The sequence below is a fragment of the Gastrolobium bilobum genome, unplaced genomic scaffold, assembly GCF_033153095.1.
Source record: "Gastrolobium bilobum isolate Gb01-03AN ecotype WA unplaced genomic scaffold, APGP_CSIRO_Gbil_v1 utg15473, whole genome shotgun sequence".
Taxonomy (NCBI): domain Eukaryota; kingdom Viridiplantae; phylum Streptophyta; class Magnoliopsida; order Fabales; family Fabaceae; genus Gastrolobium; species Gastrolobium bilobum.
Window position 1 is genome coordinate 213,662 of NW_026897632.1, and position 26,909 is coordinate 240,570.

General features: G+C 37.1%; 3 protein-coding genes across 4 annotated transcripts; 2 read left to right on the top strand and 1 right to left on the bottom strand.

The window, feature by feature from the left end:
• Nucleotides 1–533: 533 nt before the first annotated feature.
• Nucleotides 534–4,209, top strand: LOC133308818 (U1 small nuclear ribonucleoprotein A). Of its 2 annotated transcripts, none has more exons than XM_061509534.1 (5): nt 534–722; nt 804–976; nt 2,549–2,642; nt 3,076–3,164; nt 3,590–4,209. In XM_061509534.1, exons 1-5 carry the CDS (start codon nt 638–640, stop codon nt 3,881–3,883), a joined length of 735 nt encoding a protein of 244 aa, XP_061365518.1. In that variant the 5' UTR covers nt 534–637; the 3' UTR covers nt 3,884–4,209. The 2 variants fall into 2 exon arrangements, with proteins under 2 accessions (XP_061365518.1, XP_061365519.1); XM_061509535.1 differs by having other exon boundaries at nt 3,599–4,209.
• Nucleotides 4,210–10,210: 6,001 nt separating this feature from the next.
• On the top strand, nt 10,211–16,855 carry LOC133308820 (uncharacterized protein C57A7.06). The gene is made up of 11 exons (XM_061509537.1): nt 10,211–10,504; nt 11,703–11,859; nt 12,162–12,649; nt 12,993–13,214; nt 13,356–13,685; nt 14,017–14,370; nt 14,470–14,550; nt 14,673–14,750; nt 14,837–15,220; nt 16,021–16,152; nt 16,431–16,855. The coding sequence occupies exons 1-11, from the start codon at nt 10,211–10,213 to the stop codon at nt 16,593–16,595; spliced, it is 2,685 nt and encodes an 894-aa protein (XP_061365521.1). The 3' UTR covers nt 16,596–16,855.
• Nucleotides 16,856–22,993: 6,138 nt separating this feature from the next.
• Nucleotides 22,994–26,694, bottom strand: LOC133308847 (O-methyltransferase 1, chloroplastic). The gene is made up of 8 exons (XM_061509570.1): nt 26,528–26,694; nt 25,736–25,887; nt 25,392–25,512; nt 24,707–24,831; nt 24,442–24,570; nt 24,196–24,360; nt 23,258–23,550; nt 22,994–23,136 (listed from the first exon to the last, which is right to left on the bottom strand). The coding sequence occupies exons 1-7, from the start codon at nt 26,661–26,663 to the stop codon at nt 23,479–23,481; spliced, it is 900 nt and encodes a 299-aa protein (XP_061365554.1). The 5' UTR covers nt 26,664–26,694; the 3' UTR covers nt 22,994–23,136; nt 23,258–23,478.
• Nucleotides 26,695–26,909: the final 215 nt, after the last annotated feature.

The following is a 26,909-nucleotide window of genomic DNA, read 5'->3' on the forward strand; positions in this document are numbered from 1 at the left end:
GACATATGTTAAGAAGTATTTATTAATTTTTCAAAATTATAATAATCACTTAAAAAATAAAATATTAAATATTTTCACCTAATAATTTATTTTAGTAATTTTTTTGGGAAATTAGTAGGGGCAATAATATATCAATTAGTTTGGAATTTCCTTTCCTATACATATGAACTAGATGAACAATCCAAAGTCCAAACTTTGGAAAGACACACTCGTATTTGAATCACTGAATGCGATGCGCGAGGTGCTGCAAATGAATAGAGTAATTACGACAATCCTTTAACTTTAAAAGTATGTGTTAAGAAAATTTTAAATTATGTTGCATATACATTTATTTAATTCTTTCATATAAAATGATGATGTATCATGAACTTTTTTTAAGTAAATAAATTAGTTTTCGACTTGTCGTCTGCGTTTCTAGATGTTCAACGTAGCCTCATATTGGGCCAACCAAGTGTCATGTATATGGACCAGTAAATCGAGCTTAGAAATACAGGCCCAAACGAACAGATGGCTCAAAGCCCAATGGCCTTGAATATCACTGACTGGCCTAGAGCAGCAGCTCCGGCAGTGGCCTAGGGTTTAACTCAACCCCGTCGTAGAGAAGCTCACTCTTCCAGTTCGAGAGCGCAAGTAAAAGATGTCTGAAGTGAATGCGGACGCTGAAACCCCTAAAAGCTCAACCATCTACATCAACAACCTTAACGAAAAGATTAAGATTGAGGGTACGCTGTTTATTTCGTGTTTCTGCGACTTCAATTTCAATAGAGATTTATATTATTTATATTTATTATAATTTGATGCAGAGTTGAAGAAGTCTTTAAACGCTGTTTTCAGTCAGTTCGGGAAGATACTGGAGGTGTTAGCTTTCAAGACCCTGAAGCACAAGGGTCAAGCTTGGGTGGTATTTGAGGATGTCTATTCTGCTTCCAATGCCCTCAGGCAAATGCAAGGTTTCCCCTTCTATGATAAGCCCATGGTATCATATACTCCTTCACATTCATTCCACCTTCAATTTTACTTGTCAACTCCAAACCTGTTCTCTACTTTGTATTTATTTAATTTTTTTATTTTATTTTAAATAAGTTGTTTAGGCTTGTTTTTTAATTAGGATTAACTCCTGTAATTATAATTATCTGGTTTAGTATGGTTCTGGTTTCTGAGAAGACTGCTTTTTACTATGATTTGGAAATTTAGCATAATCTACGTCCTACAAGATTTGAAAACGTTACAGAGCAATGCTTGTCTAGTAGAAACTCTTTTTTTCTCAATAGCTGTTAAATTGTTTTTGGGAAATGGAAATTCCCAAGGAAGAAGACTAGTGTCCAAATATGTTAAATGTTCCATGAAATTACTCTTGCCTTGTGACGAAGTGGCAATAGTGGCTATCTTGTTTGCTATGGAGTTAGTAGAATAAGTTCTCTTTATCAGCCAGGCTCCAAGTCCCTCATCTCCCCTAACTGAACAAAATACGGAGATCTTTTCTTGGTAGGAAGTAGGAACAATGGATTTTAGAAAGAAATAGTATAGAACTCTAGGCAAAACTGATGCTAAGGTCTGGCTGAGTACAATATGTCTATATTTATCCTCAATGTCAAGGATCCGTTGACTATAATTGCGATTAATTTAATAGAGACTTGTTAGTGGTTTATCATTTTTAATAAAGTTAACTATTCTATGTTAGAGATGTAATATAAAACCATTCATGACATTGGATCAGAGCCTCTATGATCGAATGGTAGAGAGTTGTATCCTTGCAACCCCCATTCTTCTAAAAAAAAAAAAGTGAATTCTAGCACAAAATAAGTGGACTTGTGTATTATCCAAGCTTCAAGCCCAATGTGCTCTTGCATGAGGAGGCATGTTAGAGATGTAATATAAAATCATTCATGTGTAGTCATCTAAAAGCTTAAGCTACCGGGATAGTTGGTTCATAACACTATTTCACTAATTATATTGAACAAGCTTTAATCACAAAATCATGAATCAAATCAGATTTTAGATTCATGTAGCACAGAAGCAAAAATTTTCTGTGACAGGTCTGACTTCATGATGTGGCTTTAGGAAATTGACAATTATTTCTATCTGAATGTTCTTAGGGTATGCAAATTGCTTTTTGTCATTGTCTGCTTACATAATGGTTGCTCATTAGCTCGACTCTTTGGATATTTAGCAAATCTCTAGGAGAAATATTTTTATAAATTTGTCTTTAATATCTATCCATTTTATCTAAAGCAAAAAATAGATTATTTGACTCTAGAGCCTAGTCAAATAGAAAGGTTCATTGAATTTATCTTGAGAAATGAATTTTATTATAATCACGCATCTCATTTGTATTCTATTTAGTAAGAATACTTTATTTTATTTTATTTTTCCAATTTTCTTTTTGTATAAAAGGAACAGATTGATTCAAACAACTTAACTTGCTTATTATTTTACTTTATCTCCTTACTTTCTGCTGGATATGCTATAGTTTACTCTTTAGTTTATGCCAGTGCCATAGAACTTATTCTCTTGCAAGAAATTGAATTTGACATTGCAATTTATGCAGAGAATACAGTATGCAAAGACTAAATCTGATATAATAGCAAAAGCTGATGGTACTTTTGTTCCTAGGGAAAAACGTAAGAGGCATGATGACAAAGGTGCAACACTCTTTGAACTCTATTATTTTTATAAGCATTTTAAACTGTAAAGTTTAAACCCGTATGGGTACACATAAACTAAACTAGAGCTCATTTCCTCTTTAAAATGGGAGCCCAGTACACTGAATGACCAAAAATGGCAACTAGGACCAATAGATTTCATGAAACTGTCTTTTGTTTTGGGGTGGGGGTGACGAGTGATTTTGGTTCTAATCTATTTTATGCTATTGTAATTGACTCCAGCATGCCTTTAGGCAACTAAAGCAAGGGTAGTTATTGAATTTCATAAAATTGTGATATTTTTCATGTATACATCAGCAAGTGACAGAGTTATTCTATAGTTTTGAGCATCTAGGATGGATGCAACTCTTTTGCTGAAAAGCTGTGTAGTATGGACAATATATGGAGGTGACCTTGTTACATTTTGTTGCAGGCAAAAAACGGAAGGACCAACATGATGCTAATTTAGCTGGAATGGGCCTAAATCCAGCTTATCCTGGTGCTTATGGGGCAACACCTGCTGTAAGTTTCTTCTGCTGTTTTAGTTTTTTGTTTGGTCAACGATGATGGTAAAGACCTACTGATATGCTAAGAATTTGTCTCATGTGAATTTAGCAACTTTAGAATTCTTTCCGTTTAATAGTAATTTGTCTCTAGCAGGGAAGTTTTCTTTCCAATTTATTGGTTTGCCCTTGAAAATAATTTTTGATTTTCTGATTTCTGCCTTCAGAAAAAAAGAAGGAAATGTTCTTCTAGTAGAAAGTGAGATAGGGAGAGAGATTATTGTCATAAATAGAAATTATTAAGATGAGATGACACGCTATCTGTTTCAAAGCAATTGATTCAGATACACTGAAGCGTGAACAATTTTGTTTCATATTCTTTGCCGGTCACCACGTTTAGTTAGTTACTTCTACAGTTGTTACGTGCTCTTTCTAATATTGCAGCTATCCCAGATACCTTATCCAGGTGGTGCGAAATCTATGGTACCTGAGGCTCCTGCTCCACCAAATAATATTCTCTTTATTCAGAATCTTCCCAATGAGACAACTCCCATGATGCTGCAAATGCTCTTCCTTCAATATCCTGGTTTCAAGGAAGTTAGAATGGTTGAAACAAAACCAGGAATTGCCTTTGTGGAGTATGGAGATGAGATGCAATCCACAGTGGCTATGCAGGCGCTACAGGGTTTCAAGATAACCCCGCAAAACCCTATGTTGATAACTTATGCCAAGAAATAGATACCAGTCTCTTCAAATTATGGTATGAGAACGGCAGGAATCATATATCCTTAGCGTAGAGTTGTTAATCCACATAATGCAATGGTGTATCTTCTTAATTGGCGTTTGCCCCAAGCAGCCTCGGTTCGTGTATGATTGTAGCTAGTGTAATCACTTTTACATTTTTATGAAAATCTGTATTCAAATTTTTTTTAACTGGGTCGAGTTTATCTTGTACCAATTTTTTTTTTACTTTTTCTAGAATTGCCATTTGTCATGCATTTGTCTTATTTGATGAAGATATCCCATAATCATCTACTAGTTGAAAAGTAAGTGAATGCCTTTCTTGCCCGAGTATACAACCATTTTGGTTATCCTATTATGAATTGTCTGCTTAATTATTGAAAATGTAGTGATCTTATTTATTACATTGGTCAAAAATAGAAAAAAAAAATCAGTTTTCCCCCTTACATGTACGTTAAACATGTGTACTGCTATACAAGCTATTAACATAATTTTTTTTGGTAAATAGCATGTCTTGATTCCAGTCCCATGTCCTCCATTGCCTGGTATCTATTGGAATGACTGATTTGCTTTATTCAATCCCTTGTCATTTTGATTAAATGAGTACCGTAATTCACTGTTTGGGGTTCGGCATTCATTAGACGTAGTGGGGGCAATTTTCATATGAAGAAACTCTGATAATAATCGGTCTCGTTAATCTGAGGGTTGTTCCATGTTGGTAACCGTAGAGCGAAAACAGAATGAGTTAGTAGAATTAGCTCCATAGTGGCAATGTATGGCTGTGAAATGAATATTTGTTTTGTTGACATGTGACCGGGTATTGGAAGATTTCATCACTGCCCAAATTTAATGGACAAGAAAGGAAGTACCTTTTTGTTGGGTTGCTGTTCCCTTTTTTGAAGCATAGTCAAAAACACACATCAAGTGCGGTAGAATTTTAGCTGTTTGGGAGCATGATTGGGTTTCAAATGCCTTTTGAATAATGAGTGTGTGACCAAATAAAGCTTTTACTGCATACCAAGTGCAGGATGCACACGCCAATATTTAAAGTCCATAGATTTAATAATGATCTCATCCAGAATCTATGTTCTTCTTCCACAAGATAAAGCATGGCCATTTTAAAGTGATAACAGTTCCAATCCATCTTTAAATGACACTAAAAAAATATCTTTCCTAACATTGACCTCATCGATTCTTTAATGCATCATACGTAAGTCCTTATCAAAAATTAGGCATCCAGTGTGACAGGCAAGCACCGTTGCGCATTGCTTTTTAACCTTTATGCACATTTCAACTTCTATGGCAGTGAGAGTGAACGATTCACCAAATCGAAATGATGGCCGCTTAAGTGTGAGTATGTGACCTATGTGTAGAAACTCTTCACTAATATGTAAACCAATGTCGCACGGCACACAGGTTCTCGCATGCTGTGGAATAGAATCTGCTCTGAACAGAGGATGGTCGCCAATAATAATGCATTAAAGGCGAATCATACACGCATTACACTTAATGAATGCAAATGAGAGAGACGCAAATGTAAATATAAAGCTTCTTGACCGAACCGTGGTTACGCTTGCTGAATAATACCAAGTTAGCCTGGTGTGTAAGTTTTGTGTAGTGTTCATTGTTTACTTTTTCTGCAACCGGATATTAATGTTAAGTCTTTGAAATTCTTGTAGTCTACCCTCTGTTAAATCACCAAAAAGTTTGGGGGAAAAGGTAAGAACCTATTACATATAGGGAATCATATCTACCTAGGGAGCCTCCCAACTTTCTCCAAAACACACATGCCATGCCATACTCAAAAACTTGCGCCCAACACGCAAAGCCTACGTGCACTCATACATTATTCTTCTTCCCCTGCTTGCACTATCCATTTCTTTGCAAATGAAAAAGGGGAGCCCCATATGCATGTGGGACCCAAAACTATTGATCTGGCATTAAATTTAGTACAAAACAAAGGGCAAAAGGACTTCAGAGGGCTTGAGCTAGCTTGTCTCCTTGCTGCATTGAGCCTCAATTGAAAAAAGGGGTTGTTGGCTTTTTTTAAGACTAATTTTCCAAATTTGTTACGAAAATCTTGGTGATGCACAGTGTTTGACAATACAAAAATTATATTCTAATTCTTAAGGAATCACATCCTTACACACTGACACATTAGTTCCTGATAGGTACATTTATAGCTCCTTAAGAGTTAGGATTAAATTTTTACATTCTACTCCAATGCCATATTTACGTGGTTTACTCTTTTATGAAATTAAAGCAGGCATGACAGGATTGGGGTCCTTCCATATCGCTACTTTGAATTTCTGTGTGTACTGTCATGACATGCTTTGGCAGAGGTTTTGTTTATGTGCTTTAGCTTTTTGCACCTATAAATACTGAGCCTTTTCCCTTGTGTAATTCGAACTCAACTTCCACTACCGACCTCATCAAGCACAAGGTGTATGGTCTTTACTGGTTGAGAAGCTCCTTGTTGGAGAAGCAGGGCACGTGCAAATCTCTTGGCTCTCAAATGCCATTGAACCCTATGCACGTGCTCCGCTACTCCAACACGGGTTACTCACCCTTGTCTCTCTTAACCCCGTGTGTCTTGCACTTTATGAGGTAATTGCTTTCGTTTCCTGCTTTCTTTGTTCCTAGGTAAAGTTATCAATTTGTAATACGCATCATTTTCTTCCAGAAACATAGTGAAGCACTGAAGCATGTTACTTCTAAATTGAGGCCTCCAGTAATTATACATAGACGGAAAGGAAAAAATGGTTGCCATGTTTACTAATAGCTACCCAATAACCAGTAATCGCATTTCGTGAATGATATATAACTTGTCAAAGAATGATGTTTTTTATGGATAAACAACGTGTATTCTTCACGAGAGGCAATTCTGTTCGGGACGACCCCTCTCATTTACATTTACATTTTATGTACGAACACATTTACAATTTAGTGCTGTAGACATGTTTGTAGTTTGAAACTTGGCAAACGGATGTGTTCTTTGTGCATCAGCAGGTTCTGAAACTTCAACACCTTTAGGTTCTTTGGATTCTTGGACTGAAAGTAAAGAGGGTGATGTAACTGAGCGCCAGACACAAAGCAGAACTATGGCGTACGTAGAAGGAGGAGGAGGTTTCTTTGGAGTGTAATAGATAATTTAATTCATTATTATGATACTTAACTCACAGATTTGGGCGTAATGAATAAATTCCAAATAAGGAATTCAAATACGTGAAAATTAATGTATTGTGAAATGAGTATGAATTTTTGTTTTCAATTGACAAATATAAAATGATTCTAACACTTAACACACCTGTTATGAGTCCATACGAGAAGGCTCAACGAAGGGCAACATAAAAAGGAAGTAATACTAAATAAAGGAAATAATCATCAATTATTATGAATCCTATTGAAATAGATACAAATTTGGACATGGGCCCTCAAAAGAGTCACCAAGATCTAGAATTCTACTAAATTTTATAAATAAGAGATAAAACCTAAAACTAAGGAGAAATAAGAAAAAAAGACAACACAATGGTTCATTTATTTGATAGAGCTTGCTTGATTTCTTATTTTGTGCTGGTATTTTTTTTTTATTTGCTACATCCTCTTATGCAGAAAAAGTTGTGGAAGTAAATGTCATTTGCAATAAAGCCGAAAACCCTTCATTTTGTTCAAGAGTTCTAAACTCGAAGCCTGATGGAGTAATTGGTGTAGATCTCAGTAACTTTGCCCAATACACCGTTGACGTCGTTCGTGCAAATCTCACCAACTCAATCAACTTGATCAATGGGTTGATTTCACAAAGTTCTGCCAATCCTAAAGCAAGAAAGCATTACAAATAATGTTTGGTACTTTTCAAGAGTGCTCTTGAAGATAGTATTGAATACACCCAACAGCGGTTGAATTTAGGAGATTACAATGGCGTGAACGTGGCTGCATCTAGTGTCATGGACGAAGTTGATGCTTGTGTTTCAGGGGAGGGGCCAATGGATCCTCCTTATCAGGATACGTCCTTGCTTCCCACATATGCTAATGTTGTTCGCCAGATTGTTCAAATAGTTCTCATTATATCAAACTATTTGAATATGATTGATAATTAGTTGCTTTCTAGTCCTTTTGTGTTTAATTAAAGCTAATGCTTTGGCAACTTTAAAATAAATAAAAGTTAATTATTATTACTTTTTATTTTTTTTGTAAATAAAGAGGGGCTAAGCCCCAGAAACAGAAAGTAAATACAAATCAGAAATTAACAAGCTAGACATATTTCTAGCATCAGCAACTATAAGTTCCATCAACTAAAAGTTAATTATTTTTCTTCTTCTTCTTTTCATTTAATCATTTTTTTTTTCGGTAGACGATTAAATCATTCTTTAATCTTATCATATTAGACTCCATCTATTTATGATTTAATCATCTATTTACGATTAAATCATTAGCTGTTTTTTTTTCTCATTTATGATAATATTCTAATTTCATTAATTTCAGAAGTAGATGGATTTACTAAGTACGCCAATATTAATGGGATTGATAAACTTAATCATTATTTTACATATACTAATTGCGTGTCTTGCTTTATAATTGAAGAATGTTACAAATTCTTGCTTTATAAAATATATTAAATTTTAGATTAGATTTTAAATATTGATTTATGGTATTTACAATTTGGATTTATAATGTCAACCAAAATCGGATCACAATTTGATGGAATGCAAAGCCCACTGTGTATAAAGTAACAAGGGAAAAGTCTGCTTATGAATTACGATAAGTGGCACGCTTAAGGGGTGAAGCTCTGAGGGCACTCGCAATCTTCTTGAAAAGGAAAATTCAAGTTAAAAAATTCCATTCACGACGTTAATATTACAAATCAGAATGCAACATGGTAAGCACTCAAAACTTTTGCAGCTTGTTATTCCTTTTCAAGAAATTTTGAAATACATCAGACAACAACAAATCACTCCACATAGTCATTTTCAAATTGGGGTGTCTATCACTTCTCCCCGCGAACTCGTGTTAAAAAAGAAGAAGCTAAGACCAGGAATATAAGGAACTCGTGGGAACATAGATTAAAATGTCATCTTTTGGTAAAAAATTTATCCAAAACGAACAATACTTTTTACTAGACTGTCACGTAAGTATAATTGCTACGAATGATAGCAAATTATGTTTGTCAATAATTTTATAACACGTGACACACTTTCACATGAAAAAGCTGACGTGTCATAATTCACTATCAGTGATAGCAAATTTGGTCTGCAATATGACCGACCACGTGTCAATAAATCATTAGCCATGAAATTCGCTTCCAGCGATAGCGAATTATAATATGTGGCGTCTGATAAAAAATATTATTCACTTGATATTTAAATAAAAAAATTGACAAAATATGACATTTTGATCATTGTTCCGAACTCGTGTTTAATTCAACCAAGAATTAATGTGTGGCACACTTTTCTCCCCTCTTGATAATTATATCACATGAAAGGAAGATTCTTTAATCAGGACAACTCTTTAAATTTATTTTGTATATAATTTTTTTTAGTGCATTCTGTATATGAACTTTAAATTCTAATAGTATTATTCTTATTTTATTTATTTATTATAAATTCATATTTAGATAGATATCTAATCTATTTAAAATTGATTAAAAAGTATAATTAATTTATCATGTTTAAATATATTTTATCTAATTTTGAAACTCTTAATTACAATATTTTTATCTTATTTATTTTAATTATTAAATATCGACATCTAAATAAATTTAAATATATTTACCAAAAAAAAAAAATGAAACCAACTTTATTACATTTATGTCTATTTTCTATGAGAAAAATATTTCTCCTACCACAGTAGAGAAAGTTATCTGAGCAATTCTAAATTTACGTCGTTAAAAATTGATGAAGCATATTTTTGAATTTTTTTTTTTTGTGATATAATTTTACCAAAACACCATTCTTTAATTTCAATAACTTTCAAAATGATGTAATTTTGAGATTGATAGATATAAACTTTGTTATAGTCATAATTTGATTTAAAGTTTTGATTTTTTATATCGTAGAAAATTAAATTATCTCATTCACATATAAAAATGTGTAGTCTATATAAACAGAAAAAAATATAAATTTTATATATTTTTTATTTTATTTTTATATGTATGTATTAAATAAATCTTATATAAATTTTATACCTGAGACATTAAATTCCGTTAATTTAATGGATTAATTAAATAGCCAGCGAAGTAGGGTTTTAGATTGTATTGCTGAGCGTTGCATCCGCATCTCATTTCTAGAGCGTGTTAGCAGCTATTGCTCTGAAACCCCGAAGTAGAGCATGGCAGAGAAGAAGCGTAAGGACAGGGTCGAAGCCAACCGCGGAAGAGTGAAGAAGTCGAAGAAGAACGGCAACATTCAACGGAAGAAGACCGGTCCCCGGTTGCCTTCGTCGTTGCAAAGAGAGGTTGACCGTTTAAACCACACTACTGCATTCGATGGGGGCGATGCTGACATCATGGATTCCGACAACGACGTATACGAGTACGAGGAAAAACAGGCCGAGGAGGAATCAAGGAAGAATAGGCGCTACGATCCTTCGTCAGTAAATAATGACCTTTCTCATGAATTCGAGGTTTTTATTTCAAACTCTCCATCTGATCTCGAAGTAGTGATTTGCATTTTATTTCAGTGTTTGGATTATCTTGTCGTAAATTAATTTGCCAAAGTAGATTTTAGAGGGGGGAAGTAACTCTCATTGGTGATATTAGAGTGGGGAACGAAAGATAAAAGAGTATACAAAACTTGTAGACACCCTTTTTGTATCTGAGGCAATCGATCTGCATATTTACTCTTAGCCATGGGGCTATGTTTAGATCTCATACGTGCGAAATCTGTTTGCATTGTTTCGTTGCACAAAGAGTGCGAAATCTTCTTGCTTTGTTTAGAGATAGACAAAATGTTCACAAAAACCCTCTTGGTGACGGCTGATACCGCGTTACTTCAATAATTTGAAGGGCCCAGAACCCCAGGAGTGGACTCCCTGATCTATCATGAATGAAGGGTGGGGCCTTATTTTGCATTCCAATCAATTAGCTCAGAATCTTAGAAAGTATTGTTTCTTATGGGCCAGCCATCTTCAGAATCATTTCATTTTCTCAGGGGCTTTTCTTGACACGGATTTAAGCAGGAAAGTAAGATGAGAAAAATAGAATAAAGGGTTCCTTTTCACTCTTTTGCCACATCAATCTAGAAGCAACGTCAGTGTATATATTTATTTACTCTTATATATGAATTAATTGGTATCAGGGACTAAATATATTGCAACAAGCTTGAAACAAAAACTAGTATATCATATATACTATACTATACGATACATCCAATAAAATAGATACTAGCGTAACAAGTTTTTGTACCCGACAAGCATTTCAATTAACAAAATTTTGAAAAAATTGAAAAATAATAATTCATAGACAATATATAGTTAGAAGTAGAACTGTAACTGATGACAAGCAAAGTTCACACTTTTTGGATGGGTCTGCCATGAAGTCCGCATAGATTGAAACTTTACCTTCAAAATCAGTGACAGAGACACTAAGCTGCAATCCATGACGGAATAGCTCTTGGTTGCCCTGCTGTTCACGTGAAAGAATCATTGTATTTTGATATCTACACAGCGCAGTTCTGTTTATGATGTGAATTTGCATATTACCCATATGTACATAATTATATATAGTATGAAGTTTATTGTTATTTTTGTTATTTTATATTTCAACTTATCTGTTCTATCTATTCTGGTTCATTGTTATTTATGTGTCCATTTGTACTTTTAGGATGAGAATGTGCAATCTGATGATGAAGACGATGATGATTATGTTGGGACAATGAGGAATGAAAATGCTCTGAATGACGATTCTGGAGAGGAAGATGATGGAAGACATGCTAGGATGTTACAAGGAATTACTGGTATGCCGAGTGAGGCTTTTGAAGGTAAGAAATTGATGTTTAGCTTTTGTGTTATCCATTATTTAGGTTAGACCTTAGAGGCATCTGGTCAATTTTCTGCTCTATTTATTGGAAAACAAAAATACATATTTGAGATGCATATGAAGAAGTTTTTAATGTTGCAATATTGTTTTCAAGATGGAAGGGTGTTTATTTTGAACTTTTTGAGACAAGTCTGACCACTTCTTATACGGGAATTATTTTAGTAACAACTGTTAGTGCATTCACAGTCTGTTTATTATGTTTTCATAAGTATAATACGCTTGTAAATTTTAATGACAATGCAGAGAATAAAAAGAATAAGGAGATGATGCATGCTGTTATGTCAGAGCTGTATCCAGAGTCTGAATATAATCCTAGTCGTGATGTTATGGATGGTGATGGACACATTAGCATTGAGGATCTTCTGAACCCTCTTCGTGAAAATCCTGGTTATGGAAAACTTAGGAAGAGAATGCAACAAATTGAAAAGCACGCTAGAACTGTTCATGCACCACTTTCAAAGGCAGTTCAAGCGAAGGTAGAGAGGAAGGCGGCATATGAAATATCAAAGAAAGATGTCACAAAGTGGCAGCACATCATTCAGAGAAATAGAGAGGCACCAACTGTTTTCTTTGATGAAAATGTAGATTTAGGGTTTTCAACCATAGGAGCAATAGCTTCCGAATTTGAGCCAAGAACTGAATTTGAGAGGAAAATTGCTGCACTAGTGCATGATGACAAAGTTATGGAAGCTCATAAAAAGGATGGTTCTAGACTTCTTGAAATGAACAAGGTACTGATCTACAAATCTGGAATCTGATTAAGTTGTCTTTTTCTGACTTTTAAATCTATCTTTTTTTCCCCTCAATATTTTCTTACCTCCTCAATGTTTAAGTGCTTGTGATGTGATCTGGTCAATTCTCAATTGGAGTGATGCCTTCAATTTATCCAATTTCCAATTTTAAGTGCGTTGCAATGTTCCATGTGTGGCTTTTGGAGTTTAAGAATAAATTTAGCTTCAACTTCAATTTTAAAGTTCTGTTTATTTAGCATTATTTTTAACCCATGTTTGTGATGCTTAGGATGTGGAGTTATTGGTGTATTCTTGTATTTCAATTGTTTTATGTGCCTGATAGGTCACTATTGAAGATGAGAAGGATAGGCAAAATCGGATTGCTAAAATGCGGAGCCTTCTTTTTCGTCATGAAATGAAGGCAAAGCATATTAAAAAGATCAAGTCCAGAACATTTCATCGTTTGTTGAAGAAAGATAGATTGAAGGCAGAGTCTTCTAGGATTCAAATGGACCCTGAAGCTGCTAAAGAATTTGCCATGAAACAAGAGCGCCAAAGGGCAGAGGTATATCATCATCCCTCAAGAAATAGGAGCCGGAGAAATTTAGCTTAAGGAATGCTTTTTACTGTAATATTTATTGTCTTATTTATTAAAAGACAAAAATTATTTCTATTAATCCTTTTCTAACTTCCCAACTTTATACAGGAACGCATGACTCTGAAACACAAAAATCAGAATCAATGGGCTAAGCGTATTTTACAACGTGGTTTAACTACCCAAGATGAAGGAACTCGTGCTGCCATAGCTGAACAACTTCAAAGGCATGCTGAATTGACTAGAAAAATGCACTCAATGAAGGGTAGTAGCAGCAGCAGTGATGATACCAGTGATGAGGATGATGGAGTTGAGAACTCTGCCGGTTCTGATCAGGATAGGGATTTCAAGCTTTTGGGAAAAGCAAAAGAGAAGACAATGAAAGTATTAGAGGAAGAGGACGAAGTTCCGACGTCAGGATTGCTTTCTTTACCGTTTATGGTAATTATCCATTCCTTCTCTCTTCTTATTCTTCTTTCCCCTTGAAAGAAATATTAGTAGCCTAGCCTCTCATGGTGATATATGTCCCTAATCCTGAGAAAATTGTGGGTTGGATACTTAAATTTTTTACATGAATTATTTTTTTTTTTAAATGATTTGTTCTATTAGTACTTGTAAAAGGGGGTGGGGATCACCACAGTGAGGAGGATGCATATATCTTTGGCTTATGTTAGTTTTGTTTTATCATATCCAATTTAGAGATGAAAATTTGACAGTTAGGAAGTTTTTCTTATTGGTTTGTGGTCCCCCCCAATGATTTGTTCTTGTGTAGAGGCGTGGATTGGAGAAAAGAAAAGAAGCAGCAATTGAAGAAGCCAACCTTGCTCTTCAAGAATATGAAGATTCCTTGAGGAACCCAGACAATTCTGGTGGCTCAGAAGATCCAAAAGCTGCTTCTACCAGTGGCAGAAGAGTATTTGGAGCAGCTAAAGCCCAAACATCCAATGCTTGTAATAAGGTGAAATCAGATAAGTTTTATGGTAGCAGTGATAGTGAGGATGACTTGGGTGCCAGCAAAAGTGGAAATGTAGAGAATGGGGAAATTAACCTTTTGCAGAAGGATATGAATGATGATTCGGTCATAATTCAAGAAGACACTGACACTAATCATGAATCTGTTTTCAAGGTATAGAAATTCCTATTTTTTTGGACTTCTTATTAAGTTTCTTCTGTCTTGCTAGTTGCTTCATAGATATGATATATTTTATGCATTGTTTTTTCACAGAGCTTTGATGAGATTGTTAAAAATCCTGGGCCAAAAACTACATATGAAGTTTCTATATTTGCATCAGATACATGGAAAAAGGTTTAAATGCTTTTAATATATTGTTTTGTTTTAATATTTATAATCTCTTTCTTAATTAAAGAGAAGTATATTCCATTTAAAATTTGAGCATTCTGCTGGACTGATGTACTTATGATGAGCAGGCAAAAAACAGAAATGAAAAAGACATAAATATCAAGAAGTCTCCAAAGCTTACAAGGCCTGTTAAGCAAGATATAAAAGTATGAACTCTTTCTCTTTGTTATGAACATAAACTGCACTGTACTGTTGTTGGTTTGCCTTATTTTTCTTTCCTTTTATGTTGTAGCATACTGAAAAGGATTTTGGAGAGGATAGCGATACAGATAGTGAAGGACAGATGGTGGATGGAATTCTGTCTTCTGTCTCTAAACAGTCTTATGAACTTCCTTCTCAAGAGGAGCTCCTTCGGCAAGCTTTTGCTGGAGATGATGTAGAAGGTGATTTTGAAAAGGATAAGCAGGAGATCCTAGACGAAGAAAATCCTGAACCAGAAAAGCCTCTATTAATTCCTGGCTGGGGCCAATGGACACATATCCAGCAGAAGAAAGGTTTACCATCTTGGATGCTGAAAAAACATGAAGATGCCCAGATAAAAAGGGCAGAAGCTCTCAAAAGGAGGAAGGATGCTCAGCTAAAAAATGTGATCATCACTGAGAAGTTAGATAAGAAGGTTAGTAGCACAAAATACAAGGTTTAGGACCTTCCAACTTCCAAGCTCTTTCCTGATAATAGATATCAACTTGATTACATATCATTTTTCCGATTAGAAATTTGAGGAGTTATTCTTGATTGGCATATTTTTAAATTCAGTGTTTTCTATTTCAGATAACCTCAAGGTTTGTAATTATAGTAATATTATTAATTATCTATTATTAATATTATTATTATTGTGAAATTTTTAACTCCTACCTCATTTTGCGTTTGAATACATGGACCTACTCTCTATTTCTTTTATTTAAAACTATTATGTGAGTAAAGGGCTGCAACCAATGAATGTGTTTGTCCCATTTTCTTGACATGTAAGGCTGAAGAAGTGTAGGAGCATTTGACCACGAAACAACGATGAGCTAACAGCTCATTTAACAAATCTTTTAGGTTTGATGGGTCTTTCAGAGTTAGCCATAGCATATTTTTCATAAATATAATGAAATTGTGGTAGGTTTTTATGATAGAGGGAAGGTCTGCATAGTAACACATTATTCAAGGAAGGGGGGAGTAATTTACTCTGTTATTATTATGGGGGGTGTTCGTCGAGGTTGGTGTTTTCTTGCTCTAATTTACTTTTTCTTTTGGTAGACCTTCTTGGTGTAATTTCAGTTTTAATTAATGGCTTGGATCATGTTGCCAACTACGCCCCCAACTATCTGCTGACTAGTTCAATACTTATTTTGTTTTGTATGCGTGCTTTGTTTTTTTCAATCAAGTAAATTGAGCAGGTTTTAATTTCATATTTCCTTTTTGATATGGCAGGCTCAGAAACTCCATACAAAAGCGTTGCCTTACCCTTTTACCTCCAAGGAGGTCTTTGAACAGAGCATGCGTGTGCCCATTGGACCTGAATTTAATCCGGCAACTGCGATTGGACCTCTTAACCGGCCTGAAGTAAGTGTTTCAGAACAGATCCTTGTCGAACTGGCTATTCTATCTTTGAATTTTTCGTGTGAAAAGTGAAGACTGAATCATGCCGTAGCCCTTATTTAAACTAACTAAAAACAATATTTGGATAGTCCTGCTCTCTATCAGGGGAGAAAAACCCTTAATTTATTGGATACTGTTAGTAGGTTGTTGTCTTTATATATCAAATGAATCTGTTTGGGGAAAATACAATACGCTTGTGTATTTTTTCTAGCTGTCTTGTAAGTATACTCTGGTATGTGCAGGTGGTCAAGAGACCAGGTGTTATTATAAAACCAATAGAGTTTAAGGAAGTGAATCCTCATGAAAAGCCAGAGCAACGGAGTGGAGATAATAAGCAAAGGTTGAAGAAAAATAAAGACAATGGTGGCAAATCAATGAAAAAGACGAAGGTTGATGGAAAAAGTTAATTGGCATGAAATTTTGGTCCTGACCCAGTTCTAGATCTGTTTTCAGTCTTTGGGAAGACAAATTAGTTAGCGAGATTATAAAGTCCAAAATTAAAAGGAGAAAAGCAGAGAATTTACTAGACGGGGAAGCTTATGGCGTCCAGGAAAAAGAGAAGATAGAATGCAAGAATGGCGGGGCGGATTCCCTTATGTATTAATATTGAGACACCATTTTTGCATTGATTTTTTTTTTGTTTTTTTTACTCCGAGGAATTATACAGTTATGTAACATATATATTTAATTATTAACTTTTTTATTATACAATACTTTTATGAGTTTTATTATCTTATATGTTTTGTGATTCGCTAATTTTAACATTTGTCATATTTAATTATAGTCAACGTAAAATTGAAAAAAAGAAGATTTTTTGATTTAAATTTTTAAAGTTGTAACCACAAACTAAACTGCACTCTGCATGAGACCCTATTATCGTACTACGTTATTATAAATAATGTTGAAGTTCTCTTCGAGAGTATTCTAATGTAGCGGGGTTGTTTTTCAAGTATAAGGATTGTCATGAGAAGTACATCTTGCTAGTGCTGTCTCACTTGTCTGAGAATTCAAAGTTTTGTGAACGCCTCCCCGAAAATATTCCAATTCTTGTAGTGTGTCTAAAATTGATGAATCATACAACTGAATTGGAAACAATTAAATGTTAGTATCAATTACAGTTACAGTAAATCAATCAGGTAGAAGCGTCATGTTTAGGTAAATCTCTTACTCTGGCTGTTCTTTTAACAGGCAATTAAGGTACGCTAAGTCTTTTCTCCAGTTAGTTAAGACAGGTTCTCTCCGTTTACCATTGTATTACAATTGCCCTCCTCAAAAGTTGGGTATGGGGAGCACATGACATTAGTAGCGAGAAATGCCCCTTGGTATTGTTAAGAGAAAAAACCGATTTTGTCGAAGGTAAGGTGGATAATTCACAGTAGTGGAAACAATTCTGGCCTAGCGCACGGACACATTACTTATTTTACAACCATTTGTAGATCATCCTTGAAGAAGCTTATTGATGTGCAAACGGAACCAGCAACTATATTTGAGTGTGATAGCTTCAAGCTACCTAGACAATCGATAACACTGAAAGTATGTATTTGTATTATATTTCAACGGCAATTTACGAGAATGCCGGCAACTCCAGAAGAAGATACAAGGTTGAAGATGAGTTTGTTACAGAAATATTCGATAATCTCCCTCGTGCCTCTTCCCTGTAATATAAGGCTACTGATCAATTGAAAATTGTAACTAACTGTTTGCAATTGAAAATAAAAGAAAGTGGGCTTAGCACAGCGGCCCAATTATTATATCCTATGTAAGTAACTAGTGGGCTGGACCATTTTAGGAGAATCCAGACCCTGCTCCCTTGTCTTAGTCCACCTCAGCCACTTTTAGATTGAACAAAGCCTTCTAGCCATGGTGTTGCTTTTCTCACACGTGTGCTTCCCCTTCGCTGGACACCTTGAACATCTCCACCGACATCTCCATCGTCCTCCACCGATCCGTGTCGGTCTTGCTCCCCAGACAGAGAAGGGATCGTATCATTTCCCTCCCTCCTTAAAAAATCAATCTTGTCCACAAGATCAAAGTTAGGGAAGGATTTACAGAACTCAGAGTAAGGCACCCAAGTCGCATCTTCCAGTTGCATGCCCTCCCATTGCACTAAAAGTTGCAAGCTTTCCTCCTTCCCAGGTTGTAGCACCCGAGTACGGAGCACCGCCACCGGTTGAACCACTGGATGATTGTCCCAATCGACCGACGTAAGTGGGGCGACGTGAAATAGTGGATTCTGCCGGTATGGTTTCAGTAGAGAGACATGAAACACAGGGTGGATCCGGGACTGAGGAGGTAAACTCAACCGGTAAGCGACAGAGCCAACACGGTCCGTAATCGGAAAAGGGCCATAAAAACGGCGGCGCAGCTTCGAAAAGGTATGATTTCTCACTGATCGCTGGCGATACGGTTGAAGTTTGACTAATACAGACTCTCCAACAGAAAATTGAACATCTCGACGTTTCTTATCGGCTTGAACCTTCATCCTCTGCCTGGTTCTATGCAGGTTCTCCTTGAGGTGCCGCAGTATGTCATCTCGGCGAGTGAGTAAAGAATCAACCGCTTCCACAGAAGTTGTATCCTCTGCATAGGGATGAATGCTGGGAGGTGCCCTGCCATACACTACCTGGAAAGGAGAGGTCCCAATTGAAGAGTGATATGCTGTGTTATAGGAAAATTCGGCCCAAGGAAGGAAGTGCACCCATTGTTTTGGGGATTCCATCGTGTAACACCGTAAGTACTGTTCTAACCCTCTATTGGTAACTTCGGTTTGCCCGTCGGTCTCTGGGTGATTTGCTGTGCTGAAACAGAGCTTGGTCCCACTCAAGCGAGCTAATTCGCTCCAAAACTTACTGACAAAGATGCGGTCACAGTCGGAAACAATGGAGCGAGGAATACCATGTAGTCGGCAGATGTGATCCACAAAGACAGAGGCTATCTTCGTTGCGGTGTAATTAGAGGGTAGGGCAATAAAATGAGCATGCTTCGAGAGTCTATCCACAACCACCAGGATGGCTGTTTTTCCTTCCAATGGGGGCAACCCGACAATAAAGTCCATGGACAAGTCTTCCCAGATAGCTGAAGGAACTGTGAGAGGTTGGAGCAGTCCTGCGGGTGCTAGGGGTTGATATTTGGTTACTTGACATATGGGGCATGTCCTTACAAATTCTTGGACATCTTTTTTCAAATTGGACCAGTAATAGAGGGGTGTGATCCGCTGCAATGTTTTCCTTACCCCTCCATGCCCTCCAATCAGGGAAGAATGAAACTCATGTAAGATGGCAATGCGTATGTCTGAGTCAGAAGCTACTACCACACGGCCTTTAAAAAGAACGAGTCCATCGCGCCAACTATAGTGGTCAAACCCGTCACTGTGCGTGTCAATATGGGCCTTTAATCGAACCAGCTCTGGATGGTCCTGAACTTCCCCCTTTATTTGTTCAATCAGACTGTTTGTCACAGTAGAAATGACCAAAGCACACCCTTGTATGGGATTGGTCTGTAAATCGGTTTCAGGTTGTCGGGAGAGTGCATCTGCCACTTTATTGCCAGCACCAGGATAATACTCAATCGAGTAATCAAAGCCCAAGAGCTTAACGAGAAAACACTGCTGCTCAGGGGTTTGTATCACTTGTCCCATCATCTTTTTGATGCTCCTTTGATCGGTTCGGATGAGGAAGGGTCCCCCTAGGAGGTATTGTCGCCATTTGGACACTCCTTCTGTAATGGCAAACATCTCTCTCACGTAAGTTGACGCCTGTTGCATCTAGGGATTTAGCTTCTTGCTAAAAAATGCAATGGGTCTGTTTTCCTGGCTCAAGACCGCCCCAATACCCACCCCGGATGCATCCGTAGTTAAGACAAATTTCTTTGTAAAATCGAGTAGTGCCAAAATAGGAGGGTTGGATAAGGCTCCTTTCAGTTCCATCATTTCCCTTTCAGCATTGTCATTCCAACCAAAAGCACCCTTGTGTAATAAGGCTGTTAATGGGGCAGCCACTTGGGCAAAACTGCGAACAAATTTGCGGTAATAACCAGCCAAACCGAGGAACCCACGCAACTGTTTCACAGTGGTTGGTACCTGCCAATCCCTGATGGCCCTGATTTTTTCTACATCGGGTCTGACTCCCTGGCTGTCCACAATGTGACCCAAGTACTCGATCTCTTTCCTACCGAATGAGCATTTGGATCTCTTGGCAAAAAACTGATGCCGTCTCAGGCACTCCATGACTTGTCGTAAATGTGTTCCATGCTCACCCATTGATCGGCTATAAATGAGGATGTCGTCGAAAAACACAATCACGAACTTGCGTAGGAATTCTTTGAGCATGGTGTTCATTATTCCTTGGAAGGTGGCCGGGGCATTGGTGAGCCCAAAGGGCATCACAACAAATTCATAGTGCCCTTGGTGTGTCCGGAACGCAGTTTTAAAGATGTCTTGGGGTGCCATGCGTATTTGATGATACCCAGAACGCAAGTCCATCTTAGAGAAGATCACTGCCCCTGTGAGTTCATCAAGCATTTCATCTACAGTGGGAATTGGGAATCAGTTAGGAATTGTTACCTGATTCAAAGCTCTATAATCAATACAAAACCGCCAGGTACCATCTTTTTTCTTTACAAGAAGTGCGGGTGAGGAAAAAAGGGCTAAGACTCGGTCTAATGACCCCTGTGTGTAGCATCTCTTTCACCATTTTCTCAATTTCTGTTTTTTGAAAATAAGGGTAACGGTAGGGTCTCACATTGACTGCCTTTGTACCAGGTTCAAGATGTATTTGGTGGTCCTCTGATCGTGAGGGGGGTAGTTGCTGGGGAACAGCAAAAATGTCCTCATACTCCTGCAGTACGTGCTGAATCAGATTATCTTGGCAGTCATTGAGGTCTTGCTCTGTTGGCTGCTCATGATTAATGACCTGCATTTGGAAGTAAGTGGCTACTGCATCTGAACTAGCTAATTTACGGAGCTGGTGCAATTCTATGGCATCCACTTGTATCCGTGGTTCACCATGCAATTCAATTAATATTCCATCTCTCTTAAACTTCAGCAGTAGTTTCTGGTAGTTTGTGGTGATGTCTCCGAATTCCGACAGCCATTGGACTCCTAGGACGACCTCCGCTCCTTGGATAGGAAGTACAAATAAATCTGCTACAAAAAAATGGCCTTGCAACTCCAGTGTCACCTTCGGACACACTCCACTGCATCCAAGATGCTCTCCATTACCCACAAGCACCTTGAAGGGACTAATGGGCTTAACTTCCAACCCCAGAAACTTGACCACTCTTTCTTGAACAAAATTGTGAGTAGACCCGCCATCTACTAAAACTTGGACATCATTCTTATTAATCAACCCGCGCAGCCTCAGAGTACTGGATGAGTATTGGCCATCCATCGCATGAAGGCTAATGCCAGGTACCTCTTCTTCTCCTTCTCCCCCAATCTTTTCATTATCTACTTCTAATTCAGTGACTTTATCCTCCTCCTCATCTTGAATTATTAACATAAACATTTTTCCTTTGCAGGCATGATTTCTATGGTATTTTTCATCGCAATAGAAACATAGTCCCTTTTCTCTCCTCTCAGCCATTTCTGCCGATGACAATTTTTTAAATGGAATGGAGTTCTTAGGTGTACCAGTAGAGAGCATACTGCTCTTTGGGGGTGTTGGCAGTAACCCAACCTGATTCATAGTGCTGGGGCTGGTATAGCTTCTCTGAGTCCCGAATCGTGTTGAAGAACGATCACTCAACTTGTCCTCAATCACTTTGGCTATGGCTATGGCATTTTCTAAGGAATCAGGAAGATGCAACCGAACTTCCTTCCTGATCTCGGACTTGAGCCCAGACTCAAAATAACTCTGCAAGGTAATATCATCAATGCCCATAATCTGATTGGACAATTGCTCAAAGGTTTTCTGATACTCTTCCACTGTGGTGTGTTGTGCTAATCTCCCCAACTCTCCTCTTAGATCGCGGTATTTTGAAGGTCTAAACCGAGATCTCAATGCTGTCACAAAAGCGTCCCAATTCGTCAATCGCTGGTTACGCTCCATCCAATGGAACCAGTGTTCAACTACACCATCCATCTGAAAAAAGGTGAGCGTCAATTTATCAGCATCTGGTAAGTTATGAAACCCATAAAATTGTTGGATTTTGTGGATCCACGGTTCTGGGTTTCCACTTGCGAACCTGGGTACAGTAAATTTGACGGACTTGTATGCATTGTTGCCAAAGAAGGTGGTAAGTCCCGGGCCCATACTGTGTTCACCCTTATGCTCCCCTTTAATTTTTTGGTTCTGATCTAATTTTGCCTCCATTAATGTTAGTTTTAGGTTCATGCTTTGCAGCAGATCACCCAAAGCACTGAACTGATCCTCATGCTTTGCTAATTTGGAGAGACATTCCTCCATCAAATTGTTCTTCACTGCCGAGCGAGTTCCCTCCGCCATCAGGATTCACGGAAGTTTCTCTCAACGAGAGCACCAGATTGATAGCTTCAAGCTACCTAGACAATCGATAACACTGAAAGTATGTATTTGTATTATATTTCAACGGCAATTTACGAGAATGCCGGCAACTCCAGAAGAAGATACAAGGTTGAAGAAGATGAGTTTGTTACAGAAATATTCGATAATCTCCCTCGTGCCCCTTCCCTGTAATATAAGGCTACTGATCAATTGAAAATTGTAACTAACTGTTTGCAATTGAAAATAAAAGAAAGTGGGCTTAGCACAGCGGCCCAATTATTATATCCTATGTAAGTAACTAGTGGGCTGGACCATTTTAGGAGAATCCAGACCCTGCTCCCTTGTCTTAGTCCACCTCAGCCACTTTTAGATTGAACAAAGCCTTCTAGCCATGGTGGTGCTTTTCTCACACGTGTGCTTCCCCTTCGCTGGACACCTTGAACATCTCCACCGACATCTCCATCGTCCTCCACCGATCCGTGTCGGTCTTGCTCCCCAGACAGAGAAAGGATCGTATCAGAGTGTTAATAATTTGAACCAGTTCAGTTAAATTATATTGCACTTTAATTCATAACTGAAAATATTCCTTAAAAGATACACGAGCTTACCATCAATTGTACACAGGAGAAAACAGAATAAAATGGATCAATAGGTGCATGAACTTGTCCTTTTAGGAAAAGAGAATATTTAGCAACCACATTCTGGATGCTTTTTATGTGAATATGGACAATCTCATGGCACTGAAAAAATGCATCCAAATGCTTTAAAGTTTTGGCCCTTGTAGCGATTCCTTTAGGCTAATAAGCTTGTGGTGATTTTATATGCTCTTCTATAACTCATCAAAACCGTCTTCATCTCCTTCAGCCTCTACCCTTTGAAATTCTCTTCTCCATGTTTCCATCTGCAAGAATATCAATGCCTCGGATTATTTATGCTACATGAATACGTTAACGAGATGAAGATTGATGTCATATAGAAAAACCAGATTTTCAGTGGAACCACTTATATGTTGTCTTCTCTCGTCAAAGAACAAAAACAAGTTATGGGAAAGAAGACATGGTATAACCATTCTTTAAAAGAATAAAAGGCATGTGACTTGTTTTGGTACATCTGATAATGGAAAATCGAAAACTGAACCTAATATGGTGTAAAGTAGTCTACTAAGGAGTCGTCAGCAACCCATTGTCTTTCTAAGTCTTTCATGAGGCCAAATATTTCTTTCAATTTTAGGCCTCAAATCAAAATTGGCCATAGAAATGGCCAAACTTAAGCCTTTGATATTCAATGCGTTCGACAGTTACTGAATTCACCTACAATGCGTGAAACAGATTTTATTGCTGAGAATGGCATAAAAAAGAGGGAAAGAGAGAGAAGTGGTTTGACAAAGGCTTATATGACATGCCAAAGAGATTAACAAATACAAATACTTTTGAACCCGGTAGGATAACGATCAAAATATTAGAATACCATCCTCATAAAAAAATAAACACACACACACACTCACTACTATGCACTGCCATGTCAATCTGAATACAAGGTGCCTCACCTGATAATCAGAATGTCGCAGTTGTTGTGCAACAAACAGTATATTATTGCAATGTCCTGTGGCAAAATTTTTACCGAGACTCTCTGCAACTCCTTCATAATTAATCAGCTCCACCCGAAAGCCCTTGCTCATGAATAGTTTATCGATCCATTGCTTTGTATTGTACTGTGCAAGGGACCAGAAAATATTTTTTTTCATTTCTTTTTTCTCGAAGAAGAAAATTACTTTAACTAATTGCTAACTGACCTTGATTTCTATGTCTGTCTCAGCTAACCAGGCAGGCAACTCTCCCACAAAAAAGGATCCCTTCATGGCCAAACTGCTTATCATTGACAAAACTTCTTCAGAATTTGCCAGTGTCATCACAGGAAACCCCTGCACAGGAATAAACACATATGACTCACTTCACTGCTCAAGCAGTCATTCCCTCTTCGCCCCAACCCCAAACTCACTAACTTTGCTTGTGATTTCAAGTGTTTACTAATGGGAAAGAAATGATAGAATTGATCACCTGTATGGCCCATATACTTGGCCTGCTACCATTATAGCCCTTTGATTGCAAACTTTGCTCTATATCAGATGATTCCAATGGAATATGATAGAATATGCAACTTTTGGGAATCTTAGCCCCAACACCTGAAGCGTTAAAAAAAAATACAATTAGACACCTTCATCTCAGTAAACTTACAAGTCACAACACACAAACATAAAAAGAAATAAAAGAAAAAGAAAAAAAGGAGAGTGAAAACTCATATGCATGAAAACAAGCTACAAACCTTATAAAGATTTTTGTGAGGTATAAATCTTTTACCCATGCAGTACCCTGGTTTTGTTGAACTTACAATAATAATATTGTAGTTTATAAAATAGTTGCCATATGAATTGGATTATTTCCTAAGTTTTTCACATTACACGGTCATGGGAGAAAAATAAACAGAGAGATTTTTGCACTACAAATTTTAGAACCCTTTGTGTCTATCTTTCTCATCATATGACATGATCATTTGAAAAAGAAAAACTCAAGTAGAGAATCCCAATCCTCGGGACATCTGGCTCGCATGTGTGTAGTTACCAACTTTTCCATTCACGCCATTGTCCTTATATTATGGACCAACTTTGCCCAAATTATATTTAATTTTTGGCAATGATATACGCTTAAAGATTATCCTTCACTTAATCCAGTCAACTAATGTCACCTTTAAGCTTCTCAGCTGCAGTTTTAAACACTCCTTCGGGCGATATGTCAAATATTATGGTTGAAGTTGGCCAATTGAGTCTGTATGGCCGTGTATCCATGCCATCAGTCAACATAACTACCTGTAATTAAGATGAGAAACCCGAACGAACTATGCGGTGAAGGAAAACAGCATAAATTTTAGTTAATAAAAAGAATAATGCAACATCCTCCAAACAAATCCCCAGAACAAACATCCTAATTACTTAATAATAACGAAAAATTTAGGAATATCAAATACTTTCATCATCGTAAGTAAGATGAAATCGAATTATTCTTATAAGTATATATGCAATCAGCAAGTACCTGCTTAAGTCCATCAATATGGCTCACTGTACGAAGCAACTTATCATCAATGAACTTGGTTGCAAGACAATAGGGGTGCAAGTCTTGACTCATATCATTGGGAATATTTAAAGGGACAAAGCACCCGGCATATGGATCTACAAACAGAGGTTCTGCACTAGCGGAGAAGTGATACTATGAGTTTCTTGAACTTATAAGCTACATGACATGGCACAGTGTAGCAGCACCTAATAGGTATAACTTTATTTTCGGCTTTAAAATATGTGATAATTAAATAACAGTAACGGAGAATATGTATAGACAGCCCATAAAATGCTAGCCTAGCAGGCTATCGTGATGCAAATATGAATGCAAGAGATGATTCCTGCTTAAACAAGGTATTAGGTTCAAGTGCTTGTGAATGCAAAAATCATTTTTGGGAGATACATGTGGTTTATCCAAAAAAATAAAAAATAAAAAAATGTGAATGCAAGATCACAAAACATGATTCAAGGTTCCGGGTATGGTCACAAAACTACAACCTCCCCCCCCCCCCCCCCCCCCCCCCCCCCCCCCCAAACGAACTAAAACCTTGTATGCATAATGTGGAAAAATATAATATTGAACAATGCATGCAGTGTTTAGCATTGAAAACTATCCAGGAAAAGGAAAGATTGAAACAAGAAAACTCAACGATATCCATACATTATTCAGCAGCACCATCCTTGAAATGCTTGATAAAATGTCTAAAAGAGATAGCATTACTTAAAAGAGTTTGGTTCGATGATGAAAGGGAGAGATGGGTTAATTTACCCGGTCGAAGAGTTTCCTGGTAACGAAGAGAAGCAGAAGCAGTGGCAGAAAGGAGTAATGGGTCATTGTCACCGTTGAGTTTCACAGCAGAAACAGAGAATCTTCTTCTGATAGAGGTGCCTATGAGTGGACCCATATGAATATAAGGAAGGGGGGGTGCTTGTGCAAAACCCATGAAGCATTCCAAAGGAGAAGGACTTAGAATATTTAGTTAAAGTTGTATCTTTATCGGTATTGGCCTGCTCCTCCTCATTGGTTTCTGCATGGGACAGTAACATATGATTCGCGCGGACGCGTGACACGACACGACACGCTGACACGTTAATTCTAAAAATTGTTATATTTGGATACGTTGGGACACGTTTTGATATTAAATAAATTT